The sequence below is a fragment of the Rhizophagus irregularis genome, chromosome 13 (assembly GCF_026210795.1).
Source record: "Rhizophagus irregularis chromosome 13, complete sequence".
Classification (NCBI taxonomy): Eukaryota; Fungi; Glomeromycota; class Glomeromycetes; order Glomerales; family Glomeraceae; genus Rhizophagus; species Rhizophagus irregularis.
In genome coordinates, this window is record NC_089441.1 from 713,909 (window position 1) to 739,918 (window position 26,010).

Here is a 26,010-nt window from a genome sequence, read left to right on the forward strand (position 1 = left end):
TTGTACGTTAAAGAAAAAAGACAGAATAGCCAAATTATACAAAATTATCATGCACAGACGTAAAATTCAAAATTTGATATGAGAAACTTCGATTATATATCCAAAAAATACAAAGTACTGTGTTTTTTTATTAAATATAAGCTTTGTAAAACATTATAAAACCGAATTATTTCGATAATTGAAAACAGTTGACGGTCAAGACACATGAAGATGATCTTTTTAAAATAGCCAAAATATTGGAATATGGGTGGTAATTTCTCAAGAGTTCAAAAGTTATTATACTGTTTCATTGCATAATATATTTGATATAAACTAATGAAAACAAACATCAACAAATTATAAATTTGTTAGCAAAACCAATCTTTTTTTAAAAAATATTAGAAATCTTGGCATTTGATAAATAAACTTTAAAAAACTTGGAAATATTTAAGTACGTAATTTAAACTAGCAGGAAAATTATGATCAGCCGCTGATCTTAATAAGACGTAATTTAACACTCATATTACACATGATATCAAGAGTGATCACGTAGTTAAAAGGATCTAACCGAATTTGGGAAATTTTTGTAACACATCCACCGTTCACATGTCCGTTAATAATTATGCATTTCAGAAAAAATATTTTTTTCCCGCCAAGAAAAAAATTTTGAAAAAATAATTTAATAAACGCAAGGTAACGTAGGATTCTTTAACATATATATACATTAAAAAACTGTAAAAGAGAGAAGTAATAAACGAATATAATTATGCAAACAAATTTTTATTAGTTCCAAGTGATGCATATCCAATTTCTGAAATTTTCTTTGATGATGTTCCAAAAATCCGAAAAAATAATATAATAATATCAATTTTCTAATATTTTAAATTATTACATTCATAGGTTCTTTGTATATTTTAGTACAACAATTACAACAATATGTTGTGTATTTATTAATCGTAAGTATAATCATAGGTTTCAATTATTATAATTTTTATAATTTTTAAATTTCAGTGTATTGTTCTTAATTAAAATTAACTTTTACTTTATCGTTTATATTTACTAGATGATTTTCGTATTATAGTTATAACGACTCGAAAATAGCTGTTTCCGTATATCATATATATTTACCGGGAATGAAGATTTAATATTTTTAGGTTAACAGTTAATATTTTTAGATTAATACTTTTAAGTTAATACTTTTTAAGTAGATTAATACTTTTATATACTGTATATTTAAATATTTTTATCTAAATATTAAAATTTTTTGAATATTGATTAATAGATATTATTAGAACGAGTATCATAAAAAAATTCTTTATTATATCAGATATCATTCGTTTCCAAATAATGTATCTTATTAATTTAAACATCCGTTCGGTAATCAAGTATTTTTTTCATTAAAAATATACCAAAATACCAAAAGTACATTTGAACGACGATAATTGTACTATAAATTGATCTTATTTTTGTATTTACTGTATATATCGATATCTATATTTAAATAATCTATTTTTAAATAAAAAGGTTAGATTATAAAAATTTATAGTAAATCTCAAGTTAACATGTGCTTCACAAAATTTATAACGTGAATCCTTATATAGAAAAAAAACTTAAAAAAGTCCAAAAAAAAAAAAAAAAAAAAAAAATTTGATAAACAACAATAGCTATAATAAATTATTATTTTATGCAAGATGATAATTCAAAAGATATTATTTTCTTCTAAATATAAATTTTTTTTTTTTTGGATCAACAACGGGTATTATTTTAAATTTTTTGTCAGTCATTTTTTGAAGATCAAAAATTATCTCATTTTGTTTATCATGGGTGTGCGAAATTGCGACAATTGCGACAATTGTGAAATGTTAATCAAACTCGATAAAACCCTTATCTGTCAAATAATCCGAAATCCAATTTTTTTATTATAATAATTTTTATAAATTTAATTTTCTTTTTTCCGATTTTAAATTCCGTTACTAATTCCGAATAATTTTTTTTTTCGAAAAAAAAAAAAAAAAAAAATATAATCTAAATACTTTTCAAATATCACATTACATATACGATCATTATTTATTTATTTATATAATATTTATATATTTATTTATTTATTTATTTTTATTTGTGCATATCTTTTTTTTTCATTTGAAACTTTTTTTAGTAAACAATAAAAATTATTTTAAATTATATTATATTCATCGTTTCATATTATTTATTACTTTGAACTAATTCGTTTTGATCGAAATAATAATAAAAAAAAAAATTCTAGAACAAATTAACATTAAAAAAGAAATTTTATTATCGAAATCTTTAAAAAAAAAAACTTAGCCTTTAAAAAAAAAGTAATTAATTATTAAGATACGACTAATTTTTTTTTATTATTATTAACTATTATTGTTCTCTACATAAAAATTATTATAAAAAAGAAAATCTATTTGTATACAAATTATTTAAAATGAATATAATAAAAACCCAATATTTAAATGAACATGACAGATCCCACAATAAATGATACAAATGACCATAAATTAACACTGTTTAAAGTATTTGCAGCACTGGTAGTAGCAGGGGTAGAGGAAGCTGATGGTATAGCAGCTGTTGAATCACCAACAACATATGGCATTGAACTAGGATATGCTGCCGGTGCTGGTGCTGGTGCTGCATCAGCTGCTGGTGCTGGTGCTGGTGCTGCATTAGCTGCTGGTGCTGCTGCTGGTGCTGCATTAGCTGCTGGTGCTGCTGCTGGTGCTGGTGCTGTAGTTGAAGTAGTTGTATCAAGGGAAACATCTTCAACATATGGTTTTTCTCCTAAACAAACAGAGACGGGTTTAATAGTGAATCCAGCTTTTGTAACGATTGGTAAAGCTATTGGAGCTCTCCCAGCGGTTTGTTTATAAAGGTCATGTTCAAGAGAAATATGACCGGTAGTAGCAGGTTCCTTAACCCATTCAGTGAAATTTCCTTCAATCCATGTAAGTTGGAAAGTTTTATCATCTGCTGACATCCAATCATTTGTATCTTTATCCCAAATAACAACTTTGTAACCAAGTTGAGTTGCAATTGATCTTACACGATCATCATAATCCCCGAATGGTGGACGTACATATTTTGGTGTAAGTCCAACAGCTTGTTTTATTGCAGCTTCAGTCCATTTAAATTCTGCAATAATTTGTTCATTGGATTGTGATGTAAGAGATGGATGAGACCAAGTATGTATACCGATTTGATGTCCCGCCTTAACTGCTCTTTGTAAAATTTCTGGATTTTCAAATACTCTAGAACCAACAACGAAGAATGTTACTTTATCATTTGTTGTATCAAGGAAATCTAACAAGGTGGACGTGAATTCTCTATAAAATATAAAAAAAAGATTTTTAAATATGAGGGTGTTGACATGATATGACATAAATAAATATTACATGTAAAAATAAAACTTACGTTGGACCATCATCAAAAGTGATACCCCAATCTATATATTATCGAAAGAAATTATTTAAAAGTTAATATTTTAATTAATTTTTCAAGTTAAAAAAAAATAATAATATTTTTTTTTGTACTAACCTCCTTTATTTGGACATATGATGACGTCGGAGTCGGGCTTAGTACACCCAGTACAACTCCAATTACAAAAAGTATCCTTGTCTGGACATTTGACTCCTACATCTGCTGCTTTTACTAAAGGAGCATTGGGAACCTTTGTTAAATCAACCAAAGCGGTCCATTCCTTCACAGGTGGTGGAGGTTGATCAACAGGTGGCCATTTACCAGTTAACGCCGCCGCGTCTGTAAACGTAACAAGTAATGATGCGAAAACACAAAGAGAAATAGTGACCTTCATGATTGTGTTATAAACTTGATAAAGAAAAAATTAATATTTGTTTCTTTTTTTAAAAAAAAAAAAAATTGTTGGGAATTTTTTGTTTAGTTATATATAAATTATGGTGATGTTGATGTGTGATGTCTGACGAAAGTGTATAGGGGGGTGATATAAGGAATAAATGAATGGAATAAATGAATGTACTTGTTCAAAAAAAGGTTTTTTTGAACTCTGAAACTATTGATGCGCTTAAAAAAAAAAAAGAAAATGGAAAGTTCGAAACTTCACCCTTATTTTTATAAAGAAAAAAAATTTTTTTTTTTGTTACAATTCATTGAAACAATAAATAAAAATTTATTGAAGCACATGTAGAATATAAGCGACAAATTAAGTACTCTGAAACTAAAAAAAAAACAAAATACGTATATATATTATATATTAATATATATATATAAATAAACATATAAATAATAAATAAAATAAAATAATAACAGATAATATAAATATATATATATGTACTGTATATATATATCACTCGGCCTTTTTTCGGATTCCAGTAATAAAATCGGGATTGTCGGGAGAAAAGAAGAATAAAAGAATAAAAAGATGCTAAAAAAAGCGGACAAATGGATATAAAGAATAAATATAAGAAATATATAAATACAGTATATAATTATTCATTTTTACCTTTTATTATCCTTGATTGTTATTAAAATAAAATAAAATCTTTTAAAAAAAGTAAATTTTTTTATGTTACCAAAAATAAATAACAATACGAATGGACCATAATTAAATTACCTTTTTAATAATAATGAAATTCAATAAATTTCGTTTCGGAAAATATTCAAAAAAATTAATAATTTTCATTCATTATTGCCAAGAAAGTACACAAATTTTATAAAAAAAAATTAAAAAAAATTGCAAATCACCAATTATATTTTTATGACGAAATTACCTCTTTTCCTTTAACAGTTTAACTGATGAGATCTCTCCAAAGACGCAAGGGTTTACATGGGATTTTTAAAACTATTACGAAATTAGTTATAGTCTTATTTCATTTTCCTTAAATTAAATACAAACAGTAAAGTGTTTAATATAAACAATTTTTAAAATAGGGAAACACAGTAAATGGGACGAAAAATTATTGAAGGATCGAATCTAAAAAAAATGTTGATCTTTGTGATCATTGTGTTCATGTGTTATGATTAAAGTAACACAATATAATTACTAATTACTCAAATTGGAGTGCCAAGAATTGCCAAGAGTTTATTATGCGCAAAGAAATCAACATACATATGGTTGTGTAACACTTCAATTGTTGATCATTGCGGATTCAAATCCATAATCTCGGTTTTATAATATATTGCTAATATATAAAAATTTTCATTATTTAATAAAAAAAAAAATTGGATTATCAAGTTATTATACTTGAAAAGTGAAAAAAGGGAATTATGAGATAAAATGCCATACATGAGGAACTAACTCCGATTTTTCCTTTAGCCAATTATATTACGGAAATTAAAAAACTTTAAGTTTCGAGCTTTTTTGAGCCATTAAAAAATTATTTATGAAACGTAACTATGTAACGTTTCATCCCATTATAAGGTTACTTTCGGAGAACTAAAATTCTATTATTATATTTGAGGATAAACATAATTTCCATTTTAATAATGTTTTTTTTTTTTACGTGGCGCCCATCGCCAGCTTTCTATTTCAAAATATTTCAATCATACACTTATCAAATTTTCTTTGTTCCTGTTTAAATTATAAAGCCCTTTGTAATATTTGTTGCCGTTAAATCCATGTTAGATTACGGGTGATTCTTTTTTTGCAATTTTCCCTTATCTCGCCTAAAGTTTAAAATCTTTTTTTTTTTAAAAAAAACTTTAATTTTTTACAACTTAAATTTTTGCAACTTAAATTTATGTTTTATAAATATGTTCCAATCATTTGATAAAATCATTGAATGAATCATGGTCAGGGCATCAACATAATTCCATTTGCTAAAAAAAAATATTTTATAAAAAAAAAAAAATGTATTGTATATCCCTTGATTGTTACAAAACGTAAATTAATTATAATAATTTATTTTTTGTTTCATTTTTATTTTTTTTTTTAGTAAACAACTATTAAATTATTTTACCAACTAGGTGCTTAAAATATAATTTAATATTACAAATCCCTGCTTTTTGATAAACCTTTTTGATCGAGTTATAGTATTGTGACACAACTAATCAGCTATCACGTGTGCGTGCCACGTTACATTTCGTCATTTAACAACATTTTTATTTAAAAATTCTGAAGGCTTACAAAAACATTAAAAATATCTTTTTGTCAAAATAAGTAATTTATAATATATTATATAAATAATTCGGCGAAAATAACTTAAACGAAAAAACTAGTTTTGTTATGAAATCGGCCAGAATTAAAGTACTATCAGATCTCGTGAGCTAATCTGGCTAGTGCACGCCCACTTTAGTTTAGAAATTATGTTAATCATTTGGCTGGGGTGCATGATTAAGTTATAGTCTAGTACTGTGTAACTATCACGTGTGAGTGCCATGTTACATTTCATCATTTAGCAACATTTAAACATTTATTTTATTATTTTTTATTTAAAAATATTTTTTTTTTAAAAAAAAAGGAAATGATCCCTCACAAACTTTAATAAAATTTTTTAAATATTTTCAAATTGAAAAATAAGTAATTGATAATATATTATATAAAAAAAATAATCTTTCATGTAAAAAAAAAATAATAATAATTTGACGAAAAATAATATGTTAACGAAAAAATTATAATAAACCATTATTTTTTTATTAAATCTGTAATACTTTATTATTCCAATGTTTTAAGTATAATTTCGATAAAAAGTTTCGAATTTTAATTTTTATAATCGTTTTTTAAAATTTTTTTTTTTTTTTTAAAAAAAAAATAGTAACGCACTTTATTGAATTATCTGGATCATCGTTTTTTAAAATTTATTAACCGATAGATTTTGAACTGCAAACTGCGATAATTTTTTTTGTGATACGAGCATTTGACGTCGTCGTCCTGTCTGTCTTCCTGTCGTCCTGCGTCCTGCGTCCTGTCGTTATAAATTTGAAACTAATATGAAATATATTAGATCCATATTTAACAAATTGAATGTCTCAACTCAATCATTACGATCCACATTATGAAAAACCATGATATAAAGAAAATGTTCTTCGTTGCATAATTTGAAGGATGAACCAGTGAAAATTACGAGATAGAATTTACCAAGGATACGATTTATAATGATTTATAATGCAAAATTAAAATATGATGATGTTAAATATCTATTATTTCTTAAATGGGTATCATTTTATAGATTTGAAATATAAAACGAATTGGTGAAGGTGGACTTACTAAAGTGTACTATGCAACATAGATTAACGGTAAAGCAAAATATGTTAAACAAATAACAAAAATGGAAGTTGAAAGAAAAGAAAATCTGAACCTATGAAAACTGCTTTGAAAAGATTAATTAGATCACAGAATATTTCGGTTGAATATTTAAATAAGGTATCAAATTCAGTAATTACACATAATTTTTTTTTTTAGTTAAATTATTTTAAATTCATTTAATGATTTATATTTGAATTTATCTTAATTTTATCACAGCTTTAAGATACATTGGAACATACAATATTAAATTTTTATGGAAGAACAAACGATCCAGGAACAAAAGAACTTAATGATGATTAATAAATTTTCTGAAAGAGGAAGTTTAAGACAATAGATTTAAATTTATACATGAATTGATTGAATTGTCATAAAGATTTTCATAGTGGAATATATCACGTCTTTATAATCTTAGTACAAAAACCTAAGATAATAAAATATGTGGCGTATTTGAAGTAATAAATAGTGAACCATATAGGCACATACTTTATCTTCCAATATTTATAGTTATGACAGAATTATCATCTGGAAAAGCTCCTTTTTATGAAAAAAGACATAATATTATCTTAGCGTTAGAAGTATATAATGGACTCGGACCAGAATTTGGAAAAGGAACTCCTGAAAATTATAAAAAAATTAGTTTATAGATGTATGAACGCTAATTCTGATCAAAGTAATAAATATGGTTACAAAAGGAAAAGAAATCAAAGCTATGTTCAAAGAAGTTGATGAAAGAAATACAAGTAGGGCGATCACATTCGGTTATTTATCAAAACCTATGAATTAATCTATTATTACTTCATACATAAATGATGAAGAAACAACGAAGGTATTTTTTATTTATAACCATTATCAGTTATTAAATGTTCATTATTAAATAATCAATCTTTATTAATTAATTTTAACGCTCGCTTAATGTATTATTGTCAAGATTCTCAATAAATTAATTAGAAGTTTCTAGTAATTCATTACAATTAAATCATTTACCAGTATTTTAAAATATTTAAATTATAAAGTAACATCGTATAATTTATTTATACTAGTTTTTTACGATGAAAGTATTGCTGATAATAAAGTACTAATTAATTATATTTTTCAATTATTTCATTTCATTCTACATAAGTTTTCTTTAATATATGGCCTTTTATTTAGAAATATTTGATATTTATTAGGGGTTTATTTCTGCGCGCTCGCGCAAAACGTATTTGCAAAAAAATTTTATCTCCGCAGAATAGGCGGTAAAAATGAGGGCGTGGTATCTGATATATTGTAACAACTAGCGTTAAACCTCGTTGCTAAACTTAATTTCGCTGCCAGGTATAGAGCACGCTTGAATAACAAATTCTTTTATTTATAACTAGGCGTAACCCGTCGCGTTGCGCAAGCAAAGAGAGTAATAATAATATGTTTAAATTTATTTTCCATGCGTCTAGTTTTTTAATATTATTAAGATGGCATTAGTAGGAAATAATAATAAATTTATACAATTATATGCTTATACAAATAATAGTGGATTGTGTGTGTGTTATATACATTATATGAAATACTATTATTAAATACAAATTTTACTTTTAGAGTGAAAATATTTCGTGGTATACAATATTTTTTGTCTTGCAATTTTCGCTATCATCTATGAGAACTTTAATATGTTGATATGAAAGTTATTCTTGAGAAGGCAACATATAATTGACCATGTGAAAAAACAGGTAAATACCAACCCTGGTTAAAGTTTGTCCTTGTAATTTATTAATTATCATTGAAAATCAAAGCAAAAATTTATTTATCACACGAAATAAATGTTGCAATACTGTGAAATTCATGATTTATTTATATATTTACAAATTCATTACAAAACAATTTTAAATAAGTATTTTATTATAAAAAAAAATCTAAAAAATCCCCATAAAATTTATTATGCCGATCTATTGTCATGAAAAAAAACAAATCCCCATAAAATTTGACCAATTATGAAAAAAAAATCCTCAATTGTTACACAAAATTTGAAATTTATTATCTACTACTTATTAGTATTAGTAGAAACGGCAGTCACCGGAAAACTAAAAATAATACATTATTAGTAATCAACATGGATCAAGCGGGCCTTAACTATAAAGAATATGGATCTTACTGATCGACATTTATTTTAATAGAAAATTTATTGGTACAATAAGTTAACGAACAAATATGATTTGGTCTCCATTTATAGATACATCCATTTTCTTTTTTTTTAAAAAAAAAGTTTTTGTAAAAGAAAATTATATAACACCAAGAAAAATGTATACATAACTAACGAGAAAAAAGTATCTGATTGTGTGACACTATCAAAATTGCTGCGGTACCATAGTGTCACAGGTCTTGACACCGCAGAACCGAAGATGTTTCCTCGGATTGCGCAGATGGACAATGGTCTTTGTGTTTCCTTGAATTGTGATACTAGTCTTGAGACTGAAGATCCCTCCACTCCCCTCTTTATTTGTAAATTAAAGGTTCCTCTTTTAATAATTATATCCTAATCAAATAAACATAAACTATATCCTGGTCCTATCGGCCGATCATTTATCCGATCTTCCTTAGCCAAGAGGGACGGAAAAATAATTTAATTCTTTACATCATATTGAAATGCAAACTGCGGTAGAGTTTTCATACTGTGTGATACGAGTATTTGGCACATGATATTTTTTTACGCCTTTCATCCTTTTTTATTAAAAGTAACAGTAAATAAAAAAAATCTTTACCCTAATATGAATTTTAAAATGAATGTCAATAACGATAAAGAAAAAATGTTAATAGAATCTGAGCTTAAAAAGTTAAATATTACCAAAAAAAATTATAGTCCGATAAACAATCATGAAAATTGTTATAATCCGGATGATAAAAAATTATGGTGTAAAGAATGTGTACCTCGTTATATAATTGAAGGTTGGACAAGTGAAAATCATGATATTGATAAATTTATCAAGGAAACAATTTATAATGCAAAATATTATTATGATGATTATTATAATGGTGATAGTTATAGTAATGATGATATTAAAGATAGTAATTTTCCAATATTTCTTGAATGGGTACCATTTGATAATTTTGAAAATATAAAGCAAATCGGTGAAGGTGGATTTGCTAAAGTATATTCTGCAATATGGATTAATGGTAGATCAAAATATGATAAACAAGATGATGGAAGTTGGGAAAAAAGAGAATCTGAACCTATGAGGGTCGCTTTGAAAAGATTGAATAATTCACAAAATATTTCTGCTGAATATTTAAATGAGGTATATTAAATTTTTAAAATATGTTTTTTTTTATTCTGTTGATTGATAAACTTTTTTTTAATTTAAACTATAGCTTAAAACACATTGGAATTATAATAAGTTACAATGTGATGTCTTAAAATTTTATGGTATGACAAAGGATCCGGAAACCAAGGAATTCATGATGATTATAGAATTTTCAGAAAAGGGAAATTTAAGAAGCTTTCTTTTAAATGATTTTATCAATATTACGTGGGAAGATAAAATTTATTTTTTATCTAAATTATCATATGACCTTCAAAGTTTACACAAATTAGGATATTGTCATAAGGATTTTCATAGTGGAAATATATTACAAATTTATGATGATGAAGTAGAATCTTATGTTACTTACATTTCAGATTTTGGATTATCTGGACCATCAAATAAGCAAAAAACGGATGTTAAAATATGTGGCGTATTACCATATATTGCACCAGAAGTATTAAATGGAGAGCCGTATACATTTTCTTCTGATATCTATAGTTTTGGTGTAATTATGACAGAGTTATCATCTGGAAAACCTCCTTTTTATAAAAGAAAACATGATATTAACTTAGCATTGGAAATATGTAATGGACTCAGACCAGAATTTGGAAAAGGAACTCCTGAAATTTATAAGAAATTAGCTTATAAATGTATGAGCGCTAATCCTGATCAAAGACCAACAGCAGATGAATTATATGAGGTATTATATTTTTGGTATAGTTACGATCAAGAAAAAAAATTTGGTTATGAAGGAAAAGAAATTAGAGACATGTTTGAAAAAGCTGATAAGGAGATACCAAATATTTCAACTTTGTATGAAAAGGATCCTGATGCTATTTACACTGGTAGAGTTTTTACATTCGGTTATTTATCAAAACCCATTAATTCATCTGTTATTACTTCTTACCTAAGTGATGAAAGTGATAATAAAGGTAAGGTATCAATTAATAATTTAAATTTTTATCTTTGATTATTATTATTATATTAAGTATTATTTATTTAAAAGGATGCCAAGATTCACAACTAATTGAATTAGAAGTTTCTAGTTCATTATAATAAAATAAAGGTAATCTAATTTATAATGTATTTACAATATCCGTTCCTAATTATTAGTAAATATCTTGTTCTTAGATATAAATTAATACTATTTAATTTATTGTAGTCGTATGCGATCTGATGACAAATAATTGAATAATGTTTAAAATCACAGTTTCTTTGTTTCTTTTTTATTTGTTCGTGTAACTTTGAGTTTAGAAATATTGATATTATTTTTTCTGTGTCAAAAGAGGTCTATAAAAGCCACGTTATAAATATGGATGTGTTACATCGTGACAACTAATATCTAAGTGATCTAATCCTATAGAATACATGTTTCTTTATTTTAATTATGGCTTATTAATAATTTAATATAAGATGATTTAATGCTACAATAAATTGACATTATACGTAAAAAATTATTTAATGCTTTATGAACATGTTACAATTGTTACATGAAAAAAATCAGATCCGTTTGTAATAGGTCTTTGACCGTTTCCATCCCTAATTAGAATCGGTCTTGATCTTTTTTTTTTTTTTTTTTGAAATTGTTAAAAATTTTTATATTTGTAAAATTTAGATTTTTTGAAAACTCTTCTTTTAATAATAATAGTATGATAACCATAGTGAATGAAAATTGTAACAAATATTTCTTTTTTGGGATTAATTGTTTTTTTGTAACGTTCGCTATATAGTTTCGATATTTGGATGGGATTGATTTATGGTACAAACTTTTGTGCACATGACTACTTACGCCATTCCTAATCCTTTTTGTTGTTAAAGACGGTGAGTTATTTTCTTTTCTAAATAATTTTCTATTCGCATAATATAAAATTTTAATAACGATAAGAATGAACAAACTGAATATCTCTAATAAAAATTCTAATCCGGAAAAGAAAATCGTTATAGACCAAAATATAACAAATTTTGGTGTAAAGAATGTTCCTTGTTGCATATTTTGAAAATATTGTTAAATTATTTTATACATTATACTGGATTTGGTCTAAGTTTAACGTAAAATTTCAATATATATTAAAAATATTATGACATTATTTTATTATTATTACAAAAATTGCATACAGTATACTAAAATATGTTGAACACAACACATATAATATCTATTGATAACAACCAGAGGTTTTTGGAAAGTAGTTAAATAACCAAAATAACAATATGAGTTAAAATAATAAAGGAATCAAGAAGGAACAAAAGGACTAAAAGGAAGCAGAAATAATGATGACTGAGGAACAAGAAAAATTATGGGAGAGGAAAAGAAGGCAAAATGAATGATAAAAAATAAAAAAAAATGATAGGAAGCAAAAGGAAATGAGAAATGATTGGGACAAAAAAAAAAAACAAAAAGAAATGAAAAGAAATGGCAAGAGACAGCAAGAGACTAAAAGGACAATAAGAATGAAGAGAAATAACCAGAATGAGAATCCACTACCTTGTTTTTAATAATCACTATTGCTCTATGACGTTACCTCAAAATTGTCTAAAGAAAAACAAAATTAGAAAAAGCAATAAGAAAAAATAACATCAGAGGCCGTAATAGTTGTTAAAGGTATGTAAGGCAGCAAAGAGAGGTACCACAGCACTTTTTATAGTTTCTTTCCTATTTTTCTTGAAAATTTGTTCTTTCTTCTCTCCCTATTCTAGATTACATGGGCTTGGTCGGACTCGAACTGACATCTTTTAACAGGTTGAAAGGTTGTATGTCGATAAAGTTGTAATTTCCGTAATTTTCCGGTAATATTCTGACTCGTTGTAATTGGTGTAATGTCCGAAATGGATGTAATGTTTGATGAATACTAATCGTACATTAGATACTCTAGATATTAAAGTTCTAAGTATAGAAGTGAGGTAATTTTTACAATGTTTCGAAAAATTAACAAATATTTAATAGGATCCGTTAGGACCCAGAAATATATATAAAAGGGTCAGGTTTGAGTTTGCGTATTTTGAACTAAAAAAATCATGAAAATCTTTCCTTTTTTAGATAATTTTTAATAATGCCAGTCAGAATTTTATTTCCTATTATAGGGGACGTCTAAAGCGGAGTTAAATCACGTGATCATTGAGATGATCATGATTGGTCGCGCGGGCTATCGATCAGTGATTAGTCCTTTTTTGCTTATCATCATGCGCGATGACGGCATGGCGCGAAACAATTTTTTTTTTTTTCCCTTGAAGAAAATAAAATTATTTTCTTTATGTTATTGTGATTTTAAAAATAAAATGTAATTTTTCAGCGATAAAAAAGCTTCAAAGCTAAAGGGGCGAGTATTTGGAACGTTAATTAAGGGAAGAACGCGGAAAAAATAAACGATTAAATAAAAGGGAAAAGAAAAAGTGAGAAAACAAGGGAAGAAAAGAAACGAAGGAAGGAAGAAAAACAAAGAAATGGAAATAATAGAAACGTCCACTACCGTTAGGCCAGCAGCAAACCTTATGCCAGATGAAAAATGGGGTTTGTTTTTTGATGTAACTTGTCCTTTGGAAATCCCAATGGAAGATTTTGACGAAAATTGGTGGCCGTTAGTTTCGAATATCTGGATGCAATGGAATTCGTACAAACAAGCAAATGGTAACGTTCGAAAAGATTTCGCCTGTCATCTTACGAAGCACCGGGAATCGAGCTCACGACAAAAAGAAAATGTCTCTATTGAAAAGCGCCGAATAACGAAGACACGACCATCCAAATTATGTCATGCTAAGATTAGGGTGTTGTGGTTAATCTCGTTAGAAATAGTCAGAATCGAACGTTATAAAGACTCACCCAATCACACGCATACAGTATTAGACTCGGATAGAATTAAACGCTCTCAAGCCGTTCGAATTTTAGTGGAAAATGAAGCGGTAAAAAACTATTCTCCTCCTGCGATCACTGTTGCCGTTAGAGAATATGCAACTGAGTTAGGTCTTGGTACAAGTGTGAGCGAGCTGAAGCGCAAGGAAGTATCTAATATTAAATATAAAGTTCGTGGACCTATGGAATCACACCTTTTTTGCAATTCTGATTTAAAATCGGATATTTCGGAATCCATATCATTTTTGATAGAAAAAGGATACCATGTTGAAAATTACCACGTTTCCCATCGGTCCACCAAATCCACCAAATCCACCAAGGGCATTGTATTCGCGCACCCAACACAGCTTGAGAAACTTCGGAGTCATGGATGGTTGACTCTTATCGATTCAACCCATAAGACGAATAAGTATGATTGGAGGCTTTTTACTTTATACGTTCGCGATCACTAGTCGAAAAAGGAACATTCGGCCTTAATACAATTCGGCCTATATTCGACTAAAATTAAAAAATTCGACTTCAATTAGTAATGATCTACGATTAGACATATATTCAACCTTGTTGAATAAACATTACGCGTTACGCGTTACGCGTATTAAAAGTTTAAAAAAGGATCATCTTATTGCATTCTTTTTTAAACTTTTTTTAATTTTCTTTCTTCCCCTTCCCCTTTCCCTTCGTTCCTCTTTCCCTCCTTTTACTTCCCTTCGTCCCTTTACTTTTCTTATCCTTTTTCCCCTTTCCCCTTTCCCTTCGTCCCTCAGTTTTTTTTCTTTTGTAGGTCCAAGACGCCCATTCAGAAGGCCGGACTCCTATTTCGAAGGTATATATATACCTTCAAATTTTATTTTGTTGTTTTTTAACGAAACGTTTTACTAACGTTTTCGTTTTTTGCTTTTGTAGATCCAAGACGTGACTGAGATTCGTAAGTATTATTACGAATAGTGGATTTTTTTTAATATTATAGAACGGTTTACCAGCCGTTCTTGTTTTTTTATAGGTTTCAAGAGGAAGTGAAAACGAAAGGGGAAGAGAAAACGAGAGGGGAAGCGAAAAATGAAAGGGAAGCGAAAAAATGAAAGGGGAAGCTAAAAACGAAAGGGAAGCGAAAAAATGAAAGGGGAAGCTAAAAACGAAAGGGGAAGCTAAAAACGAAAGGGGAAGCTAAAAACGAAAGGGGAAGCTAAAAACGAAAGGGAAGCTAAAAACGAAAGGGGAAGCTAAAAACGAAAGGGGAAGCTAAAAACGAAAGGGGAAGCTAAAAACGAAAGGGAAGCTAAAAACGAAAGGGGAAGCTAAAAACGAAAGGGGAAGCTAAAAACGAAAGGGATAGGGTAAAACGAAAGGAAAAGGAAAATGGAAAAGAAAGGGGAAAACGAAAGGGGAAAAGAAAGGGGAAAACGAAAGGGGAAAACGAAAGGGTAAAACGAAAGGGTAAAACGAAAGGGGAAAACGAAAGGGGAAAACGAAAGGGTGAAACGAAAGGGGAAAACGAAAGGGGAAAACGAAAGGGGAAGGGTAAAATGAAAGGAGATGGATTTCCGAAAGAGTATTTTAAGATTCGTAAATATTGTATTACGAATCAAATATTTTTTTTTTTTTTTTGTTTTTTTTAAATATTATCGTTATGAACGGTTTACTAACCGTTCTTTCTTTTTTTTAGGTTCGGGTGGGCTTCCGAAGAACGGAAAACCCAAAGATTCGTAAGTACGAATCTTTAATTTATTTTTGTTATTTTTTTATTATTACGAACGGTTTACTAACCGTTCTTGTATTTTTTTTTATAGGTTCGGGAGGGCTTCCGAAGAACGAAAACCCAAAGATTCACGTACGAATCTTATTTTTTTTTATTTTTTTTTTAATATTATGAACGGTTACTAATAACCGTTCTTTTTCTTTTTTTAGGATCGGATGGGCTTCCGTGTTCCGAAGAACGGGAAAATTCCAAGATTCGTAAGAATCTTGGATTTTTTTTTATTTTTTTTAAAAAAAATATTACGAACGGTTACTAATAACCGTTCTTTTATTTTTTATAGGTTCGGCCGTTTGGGTGGGCTTCCGTGTTCCGAAGAACGGGAAATCTCCAAAGATTCGTAAGAATCTTGGATTTTTTTTTTATTGTTTTTAAAAAAAATATTACGAACGGTTACTAATAACCGTTCTTTCTTTTTTTAGGATCTGGTGGGCTTCCGAAGAAAGGAAAACCAAGAAACCAAGATTCGTAAGTAAGTACGAATCTTGGTTTAATTTTTTTGTTTTTTTTTTAATATATGAACGGTTTACTAATAACCGTTCTTTTCTTTTTTTTAGGATCGGGTGGGCTTCCGAAGAACGAAAACCCAAAGATTCGTAAGTACGAATCTTTAATTTTTGTTTTTATTTATTATTATTACGAATGGTTTACTAACCATTCTTTCTTTTTTTTTATAGGTTCGGGTGGGCTTCCAAAGAACGAAAACCCAAAGATTCGTAAGTACGAATCTTTAATCTTTTTTTTATTTATTATTATTACGAATGGTTTACTAACCATTCTTTCTTTTTTTTTTAGGTTCGGGTGGGCTTCCGAAGAACGAAAACCCAAAGATAAAGATTCGTAAGTACAGTACGAATCTTTATATATTTTTTATTTTTATTTTTTTTTATCATTTTGGAACGGTTTACTAACCGTTCCTTTCTTTTTTTATAGGTTCGGGCGGGCTTTTGTGTGGAAAAACCAAGATTCGTAAGTACGAATCTTGGTTTAATTTTTTTAATTTTTTTTTTAATATTAATGAACGGTTACTAATAACCGTTCTTTCTTTTTTTTAGGATCGGGTGGAGTGGGCTTCCGACCTTCGGGAAAAGAAGAACCAAGATTCGTAAGTACGAATCTTGGTTTATTTTTTTAATTTTTTTTTTTTAATATTACGAACGGTTACTAATAACCGTTCTTTCTTTTTTTTAGGATCGGGTGGGCTTCTGACCTTTGGGAAAAGAGGAACCAAGATTCGTAAGTACGAATCTTGGTTTATTTTTTTTTGATTTTTTTTTCAATATTAATGAACGGTTACTAATAACCGTTCTTTCTTTTTTTAGGATCGGGTGGAGTGGGCTTCCGACCTTCGGGAAAAGAAGAACCAAGATTCGTAAGTACGAATCTTGGTTTATTTTTTTGATTTTTTTTTTAATATTATTATGAACGGTTACTAATAACCGTTCTTTTCTTTTCTTTTTAGGTCTCGGGTGTCTCAGGTGTCTTCTGAAGAACGGAAAAAACCAAAGATTCGTAAGTAAGTACGAATCTTGGTTTTTTTTCTTATTTTTTTAATATTATGAACGGTTACTAACCGTTCTTCTCTTTTATAGGTTCGGGTGGATTGCTAAAGAACAATCAAAGATTCGTATATACGAATACATGAATCATGTAATTGTGGAATTGTATTTGAATTAGCAATATTTTTTGTAAATTAGATAGATGCAATAATAATAATATAATTATAAAGTATTTAAGCATTAATAAATACATTTATTTAATAAATTTGATAAAAAAAATCAAAATAAATTCATAAATAAATGGGTTGTTATTAGACCATAATTCGGCTTAAAGTTTTAAGGTCGAATATTGGTCAATTTAAACCTAAATAATGGTCGAATAATTAGTCCGAATTTGGGACGATTGGCACCCTAAATGCGCCCGAAAATTCAACCTCAATTTGACACAGGTTAGACCATTATTCGACCTATATTCGACCTGGTCAAATTTAGGCCGAATTGTCCTTTTTCGACTAGTGGATACTTACGGGTGCTGGAATGTGGGAGCTCACTTCTTTGTGAGTAACGAAGATTGTGATACTGTTTCAGAAGCGTTAAAAATAGTTCGTAGTAGTTTCTGTCGCTGGATTCCCCGTTATATTTTTTCAGATCAAAGTAGTATCGAGGCTAAAGCCATCAAGAAGGCTTTTCCCGGGATCAGTGCTGGTGAACAGGAGTGCGAAGTAATCCTTTGTGTTGTACACGTTACAAGAACGTGGATGACAAAGATTTATGAGAAACAAACTCGGGATGTTATGAACGCAGCAATGCATAAAAGAACAAAAATCAGCTGCGAGAAACTTGTGCAAGATGCAATCAATGATTGTCCCGTTCCCGCTATTCAAAATTATATAAAAAGGAATTTTATGAAAAATACACAACAATGGGGGTTGTGGGCACGCCAACATTCGCCGCTTCTTCTGCAGGTTACATCTACGAATCCGTTGGAATCCTACCACAGCGAATTGAAGAGATTAACATCTTCGTCACATGGATTAATTGGTATGCCTGCCTCTTTTCGTTTATTCATTTTCTTCCATTTTTCTCTATTACTCACTCTTTTTCTTTACTTTTTTCTTATTTTCCTCTTCTCTTGCCGTTTTGTTCTTTTCATTTTCTCTTGGTTGTTTTCTTTTCTTTTACACTTTTCCTTCTTCTCTCCTTCCCCTTTCTTTCATTTGATCACTTATTTAAGGTGCCGTATATAATACTGTTGATGTTGATTTCAAAAAGATATCCGAAGCTGAAAGAGCTGCTTTTGAATTCCGTACAAAGAAAATATCTGCCTATGGTGTGGATAATGATATTATAGAGGAAATTCACAAGTTTCCCTTTCCACTTCAACGTCTACTTGTTAAGGAGGCTTGTTCTGTGATGAATAGAATTGAAAAAGGTAAAGGTGCACCGGGTTTATCCTCGCTTAATTGTCACTGTCTGTTTCGAAATTGATATCTGCTACCATGCAAACATATTTTTCACGAACACATCTATGGAAGCACCAAATTATTGACCGTTGATGTATGGAAAGCATTTCAGGGAATGTTTGAAGAATGTGGCTATGAAATATATGAAAATCGCGAATCAGTGATAGAATTTGTGCAGACGAAACAACTAAAAGAAGCTGAAGATAGGAGACTTACTGTGGTGGAACTAACCGAAAGAATTCGTGATAAATACTGGAGTGTTGAAGAGAGGGGTGATACTGAGAAAACAGAAACTTTTATTTCTATGCTAGAAGCTTCTCTAAATCTGATTATTTCGAATTTTGATAAATCAAATTAAAAAAATTTAATTTTTTAGATTAAGTGAACGAAAATTTATTCATTATGTATTTTTTTTTGTTTTACAATTCTTTTTTTAAAAATTATCAATTAAAAATTTTTCGCTTAAGAATTTATTAAATTAATCTATTAAAAATTTCTATTAAAAATTTTTTCTATTTAAAAATTTTCATTAAAAAAATTTTACTAAATTTCTAAATTTTATTATTTGTATAATAAATATAAAATAATAACAATAAATATGTATAATAAATAAATAATAACAATTTTCGGCATTAAATCTTTAAATAATATGATTTTTTCTTTAAATTTGTACCAATTACAGTCACCTAAGAGTCACGTGACTTAAACTGATCACGTGATTTAACTCCGCTTTAGACGCCCCCCTATTATAGTAACTTACTGACATTATCATAATTCCGGCCCTGAAAAAATGTGTACAGCTTATATTAAAAAATTTTTTTCATCACCTGACCCCTATATGTATATTTCTGGGTCCTGATCCGTTCATACAACAGAAACTTAATTCCGGCTGGAATTAAGTTTTATTTGGACAATTTGTCCAAATGATTATCGGTAAATTGATTGTGACATGCATATCAGACCGATAAATACATTAATACCTGTGGTTCCAATAAATAAATTAATTACTGATCACACTAATTTGAAATATTACAATTTCAATTCCCATAATTATTACTTACGGCGACCACTACAGCAAATAACAAAAAAAATCTCACCTTAAGAAATGGTACTACAATAAGGAAAAAAACTAAAAAAAAAGAAAGGATCACTTATAAATAAACATTAGCGCTTAATAAAATGTGAATTTGTTGCGTGATTTTTGAGTAAATTAAATGACGGATCTCCATAATAGGTTACACTAAACCTGTCTGATCCTAATGCAGACCATTACGGAATTTTTCGGTATTACTGGGATCGCTGAATTATCACAAAGTTTCAGAAAATTTTCAAAGACCGGTCAGGACTCAGGACCGAGGACCAAGTGAGCATCTTTACTATAAAGAATCAAGTTATTGCCCACCGTTCGTAGATGGTTTAAAAAATACAGTACATAATGCATTAATGGTGAAATCGTTTAATTAGTGGAAATAATAATAATAAGCATTTTAAATCAATTAATTGAATTTTACTTTTCATTTTTGTCTATTATTGAGTATTTATTTTACAAATTTATATAAATACATAAAACAAAAATTTTATTTGTGAGGTATTTTAATTTAAATATATAATTGGGTTTAAAATTTGAACGCACCTGCGCGCACCTTACCACGTGATTTATTTTTAAAATTTGATTGGCTAATTATTTATTTATCAAATAAACAAACTTTTGGTTATTTTATTTTATTTTATTTTATTTTTGAACTTGAAAATGGCTTTTCTAAAAAAGTGTTCTCAAATAAAAAACACCGAAATAATAATATATGCGGTTTTAAAACCCATACTGAAGTCCAGGTAAACCTAAAAAAGAAAAGAGAGGGAACGTTAATAGCGATCTCATAAAAAAACCACCAAAATAATAAAAAAAACCCAAGAATCTCGCCTTCTTATGATTTTAAAGCCCATATCAAGACCCGCGGTATTCTTAAAAAAGGGAAAGAAAGAAAGAAAACATTAATAGTATTCTCAAATAAAAAAAAGACACCAAAATAAAAAAAAATCAAGAAACTCACCTTCTTACTCGCGATTTCAACGTTCATACCGAAGTCCAAGGTGTTTCTAAGAAAAAGAGAGAAAGAACTTAGCAATATTATTAAACAAAAAAAGTAAATATAATAAAAAAAAATCAAGAAATTCACCTTCCTACTCGTGATTTCAAAGTTTATACCAAAGCTCAAGGTGTTCCTAAAAAATGAGTGAGAAAGATCTTTAATAATATTTTCAAACAAAAAAAAAGACACAAAAATAATAAAAAACCAAGAAACCCACTTTATGATTTCAAAGTCCATACCGAAGTTCAAGTTATTCCTAAAAAAAGAAAGCGTTAATAACGTCCTCAGATAAAAAAAAGAGACGTGAAAACAACAAAAGACAAGAAATTTTTACTTTCTTACTTGCGATTTCAAAGTTTTTACCATTTTAAGAGAGAAAAAATAATATTTTCAAAAGAAGGAATATTGCATAGCGGGTTGACTGGTGCATAACAAAAATACGCTCCAATTAGCCAATCAAATTTTAAAAATAAATCACGTGCTAAGGTGCAGGTGCGTTTAAATTTTAAACCTATTTATATAATTTGGTAGAAGTTTTTTCAATTTCAGGATTAATATAATTTTTTTGGAAAATAAAAATTATCTAATAAGTGTATCCAAAAGGTAATATGGCTCATATTCCGTAATTTCTTTATACATTTCTGTACGCATCCGGATGTATTACAATTGGTGGTATCTATCAGGTTCTATTTATTATTTATTATCATACTACTATGTAACTTTCACGTAGTTTTCTTTTATTTATTTATGCAATTTTGGTATTTAAATATTTGATTTTTTATTTTCTAGTTTCTACTTGTTTTATACAATAGTGACAAATAACACTATTTAACTATTTTATAAAAATTGTTCTCGGAATAAGCGTTAAAAATAAGGGTGCATTGTTACAGTTGATAAATATCTAACCCATTTCGTGAGTGCATTTTGTGTGGACATGAAACTATATAATCTATAATTATTGTGTCAACATTTAATATCAGAAAAATTTGATGCTAATCGTTTTAGTTTGCATTACCAAATATAGTATATCCCATAAAAAAATCATATGCAATATAGCCCAGATGCATAAAGAATATGTGAAACATGTGGGGATGTCTCTCCTGCATTAAGAATCAGGCCTTTTTTCTTTTGAAATTATTAAAAAATGATTAATTTAAATTTTATATTAATTGAAAATTAAATAACTTCATTTTAATAAAAATAATATTTTCCACTCAGACGTAAATGAAGTAAATATTTAAGTTTATATTATACAATTTTAATATCTGTAATTTAGTTAATTAAAAACTTAATTAATTGGTAAAAATAATCAATAACGAAAAAATTTGCATCAATATAACTCCTCTTTTGGATTAATTATTTTTTGTAATATTACTATATGAATTCGTATGTCGTATACTGTGATACGACGTATATGGACGCATGATTTTTTTACGCCAGTCCGTTTGTTATTATAATTTCTCCTTTTGGATTAATTATTTTATACGAGTATATGGGCGCATGAATTTTTTACGCTAGTCCGTTTACCAATATAATTCCTTTTTTATTCTCATTGATTTATAAAGTATTAAAGAAACGCCGAGCTATTTTAAAAAAAATCCTACCGTAATATAAAATTTTAAGATGAATCATAGTAACGACAAAAAGAATGAAACTCAAATCCCAATAGAATCTGAATTTAACAAATTAAATGTCTCTGACAAAATTTCTAATCCGTCAAACAATCATAAAAAGTGTTATAGACCAAAATATAAAAAATTATGGTGCAGAGAATGTGCCCCTTGTTGCATAATTGAAGGATGGACCAGTGATAATAAGTATATTGATAAATTTATCAAGGAAACGATTTATAATGCAAAATATTTTGTTTATGAATATGATAATGATGATAGTAGTGATGATAGTTTATATGATAGTGATGATCATGATGATTATATTAATCGGTATAATAAGGATTATTATCATCTACTATTTCTTGAATGGGTACCATTTGATAAATTTGAAGGTATAAAACAAATTGGGGAAGGTGGATTTTCTAAAATATATTCTGCAACATGGATCGATGGTAAAGCAAAGTATAAAAGACAAGATGATGGAAGTTGGAAAAAAAAAGAATCCAGCCCAATGAAAATTGCTTTGAAAAAGTTAAATGATTCACAGAATATATCAGTTGAATATCTAAATAAAGTATGTTTTTATATTCAATATTAATTTATTATGATAATTTTTTGTTCTGTTTTTTAATATGCATTTAAACTATTCCTAATTTAATCATAGCTTAAAACATATTGGAATTTACAAAGGAAAGATTCAAAATATTATGGAATAACAAAAGATTCAGAAACAAAGGAATTTATGATGATTATTGAATTTTCAGAAAGAGGAAGTTTAAGAAGCATTCTTTCTAATGATTTTAGCAATATTTTATGGAAAGATAAAATTAATTGCTTATTTAAATTATCATCCAACCTTCAAAAATTACACAAATTAGAATATATCCATAAAAATTTTCATAGTGGAAATGTATTATATAATGAAGATAAAGTTATCTATATTTCAGATTTTGGATTATTAGGACCATCATATAGACAAAAGGTAGATGATGAAGTATGTGGTGTGCTACCATATATTGCACCGGAAGTATTAAATGGAGAACCATATACATTTTCTTCTGATATCTATAGTTTTGGTGTAATTATGACAGAGTTATCATCTGGAAAACCTCCTTTTTATAAAAGAAAACATGATATTAACTTGGCATTGGAAATATGTAATGGACTCAGACCAGAATTTGGAAAGGGAACTCCTGAAATTTACAAGAAATTAGCTCATAGATGTATGAACGCTATTCCAAATCAAAGGCCAACAGCAACTGAATTGACTAAAATTTTAGATTATTGGCATGATTCTTTACATGTAAAGACATACGATAAATTTGGTTATAAAGGAGAGGAAATTATGACCATGTTTGAAAAAGCTGATAAAGAGATACCAAATATTTTAACTTCATATGAAACGAATCCCGATGCTATTTACACTAGTAGAGTATTTACATTTAACAATTTATCAAAACCCATTAATTCACCTGTTATTACTTCATATCTGAATGATGAAGGAGGCAATGAAGGTACAAATTATATTCTAGATTTTTTTATTATCAAGCAATAAGATCATAATTACTAATTTTATTTAACATTCTGAATTTAATAAATTGATGAAAATTCAATTCAGTAAACAATAAACATAGAGGATGTTATTATCTACCTTATACATTATGGTGCAAAGAATGTGTTCCTCATTGCATAATTGAAGGATGGACTAGCGGAAACCATAATATTGATGAATTTATCAAGGATACGATTTATAATGCAAAATATACAAAATATAGTGATTATGATGATTATAAGTATCCATTATTTCTTGAATGGGTACCATTTGATAGATTTAAAGACGTAAAACCAATTGGTGAAGGTGGATTTGCTAAAGTATATTCTGCAATATGGATTGATGGAAAAACGAAATATGAAAGACAATATGATGGAAGTTGGGAAAAAAGAGAACCTGAACCTATAAAAGTTGCTTTGAAAAAATTGAATGAATCACAAAATATTTCAGCTGAATATTTAAATGAGGTATAGTATTTTGTATTAAAGTTACTTGTAATGATTTATTTCGTTTATAAACTTTTTCTAATTTATATTATAGCTTAAAATACATTGGAAATATAATAATAGGGAAGCAAATGACTTTTTGAAGTTTTATGGAATAACAAAAGACCCAGAGACCAATGAGCTCATTATGATTATTGAATTTTCAGAAAAGGGAAATTTAAGAAACTTTCTTTTAAATGAATTCAACAATACTTTATGGAAAGATAAAATTTTGTTCTTACTTAAATTATCATATGATCTTTATAATTTACATAAATTAGGATATTGTCATAAAGATTTTCATAGTGGAAATATATTACAAATTTATAATCAAGAAACAGAGACCAATATTTCTTACATTTCAGATTTTGGATTATCAGGATCATTAAGTAAACAAAAATCAGATGGTAAGATATGTGGTGTGTTGCCATATATTGCTCCGGAAGTATTAAATGGAGAACCATATACAATATCTTCAGATATCTATAGTTTTGGTATAATTATGGCTGAATTATCATCCGGAAAACCACCTTTCCATAAAAGAAAACATGGTTCTATCTTAGCACTAGAAATATGTAATGGATTCAGACCAGCATTTGGAAAAGGAACTCCTGAAATTTACAAGAAATTAGCTTATAGATGTATGAATGCTATTCCAGATCAAAGACCAACAGCAAAAGAATTGTATTATGTAATGCGTTCTTGGATAAATAATGATGAAGAAACGAAAGAAATAAGCTATAAAGAAGAAGTTAAGGTCATTTTTGAAGAAGCTGATAAAGAGATACCAAATATTTCAATCTCATATGAAAAGAATCCTGATGCTATTTATACTAGTAGATTATTTACATTTAGTAATTTATCAAAACCCATTAACTCACCTATTATTACTTCATACCTAAATGAAGAAGAAGAAGATAAAGGTATTAATCATATTTCAGATTTTTTTTACGAAGTAATAACATTATAATCACTAATTATTATTTAACAGAATGTCAAGATTCACAAATAATCGACTTAGAAGTTCCTAGTTCAGAAGGTAATTTCATTTATCATGTATTTACAATCGTTATTAAAAATAAACTAATACTATTAATTTATTTGTAGACGAATGCGACGAAAATAACGCTTAAATATTCCAATTATATTAAATTCATTCTATAGAGGCTGTTTTTTTATAGATTGTTTTTTGTTTCCTTTTATTTGTGTAACTTCAAATT

At 27.9% G+C, this 26,010-nt stretch overlaps 4 protein-coding genes across 5 annotated transcripts; 3 read left to right on the forward strand and 1 right to left on the reverse strand.

Moving 5' to 3' along the window:
• Nucleotides 1-2,115: 2,115 nt before the first annotated feature.
• On the reverse strand, nt 2,116-4,039 carry OCT59_004790 (uncharacterized protein). Its single transcript, XM_066137938.1, has 3 exons — nt 3,535-4,039; nt 3,412-3,442; nt 2,116-3,323 (listed from the first exon to the last, which is right to left on the reverse strand). The coding sequence occupies exons 1-3, from the start codon at nt 3,809-3,811 to the stop codon at nt 2,453-2,455; spliced, it is 1,179 nt and encodes a 392-aa protein (XP_065997130.1). The 5' UTR covers nt 3,812-4,039; the 3' UTR covers nt 2,116-2,452.
• A 5,910-nt stretch (nt 4,040-9,949) lies between these two features.
• Nucleotides 9,950-11,939, forward strand: OCT59_004791 (uncharacterized protein). Its single transcript, XM_066137939.1, has 4 exons — nt 9,950-10,485; nt 10,559-11,423; nt 11,498-11,557; nt 11,654-11,939. Exons 1-3 carry the CDS (start codon nt 9,958-9,960, stop codon nt 11,545-11,547), a joined length of 1,443 nt encoding a protein of 480 aa, XP_065997131.1. The 5' UTR covers nt 9,950-9,957; the 3' UTR covers nt 11,548-11,557; nt 11,654-11,939.
• Nucleotides 11,940-15,691: 3,752 nt separating this feature from the next.
• OCT59_004792 (uncharacterized protein) lies at nt 15,692-17,733 on the forward strand (the record flags this gene model as incomplete). 2 transcript variants are annotated; one of them, XM_066137941.1, is made up of 15 exons in its annotated part: nt 15,692-15,756; nt 15,999-16,038; nt 16,123-16,163; nt 16,241-16,288; nt 16,372-16,428; nt 16,511-16,560; nt 16,646-16,684; nt 16,766-16,808; nt 16,884-16,928; nt 17,022-17,057; nt 17,144-17,197; nt 17,280-17,324; nt 17,411-17,460; nt 17,551-17,604; nt 17,681-17,733. In XM_066137941.1, 15 exons carry the CDS (start codon nt 15,692-15,694, stop codon nt 17,731-17,733), a joined length of 720 nt encoding a protein of 239 aa, XP_065997133.1. The 2 variants fall into 2 exon arrangements, with proteins under 2 accessions (XP_065997133.1, XP_065997132.1); XM_066137940.1 differs by lacking the exon at nt 15,692-15,756 and adding an exon at nt 15,859-15,898 and having other exon boundaries at nt 16,511-16,556; nt 16,766-16,804.
• A 5,030-nt stretch (nt 17,734-22,763) lies between these two features.
• On the forward strand, nt 22,764-25,923 carry OCT59_004793 (uncharacterized protein; the record flags this gene model as incomplete). The annotated part of the gene is made up of 7 exons (XM_066137942.1): nt 22,764-23,327; nt 23,418-24,267; nt 24,372-24,772; nt 24,846-25,197; nt 25,354-25,713; nt 25,782-25,829; nt 25,898-25,923. 7 exons carry the CDS (start codon nt 22,764-22,766, stop codon nt 25,921-25,923), a joined length of 2,601 nt encoding a protein of 866 aa, XP_065997134.1.
• Between the last annotated feature and the right edge of the window lie 87 nt (nt 25,924-26,010).

Coding starts and splice junctions, on each gene's coding strand:
- OCT59_004791 (XM_066137939.1), top strand. CDS start 9,958: ATGAATTTTAAAATGAATGTCAATAACGATAAAGAAAAAATGTTAATA. Junction 10,486..10,558: donor CTGCTGAATATTTAAATGAG/GTATATTAAATT, acceptor TTTAAACTATAG/CTTAAAACACATTGGAATTA. Junction 11,424..11,497: donor TGATGAAAGTGATAATAAAG/GTAAGGTATCAA, acceptor TTTATTTAAAAG/GATGCCAAGATTCACAACTA.
- OCT59_004790 (XM_066137938.1), bottom strand. CDS start 3,811: ATGAAGGTCACTATTTCTCTTTGTGTTTTCGCATCATTACTTGTTACG. Junction 3,443..3,534: donor CATATGTCCAAATAAAGGAG/GTTAGTACAAAA, acceptor GATAATATATAG/ATTGGGGTATCACTTTTGAT. Junction 3,324..3,411: donor ACTTTTGATGATGGTCCAAC/GTAAGTTTTATT, acceptor TATATTTTATAG/AGAATTCACGTCCACCTTGT.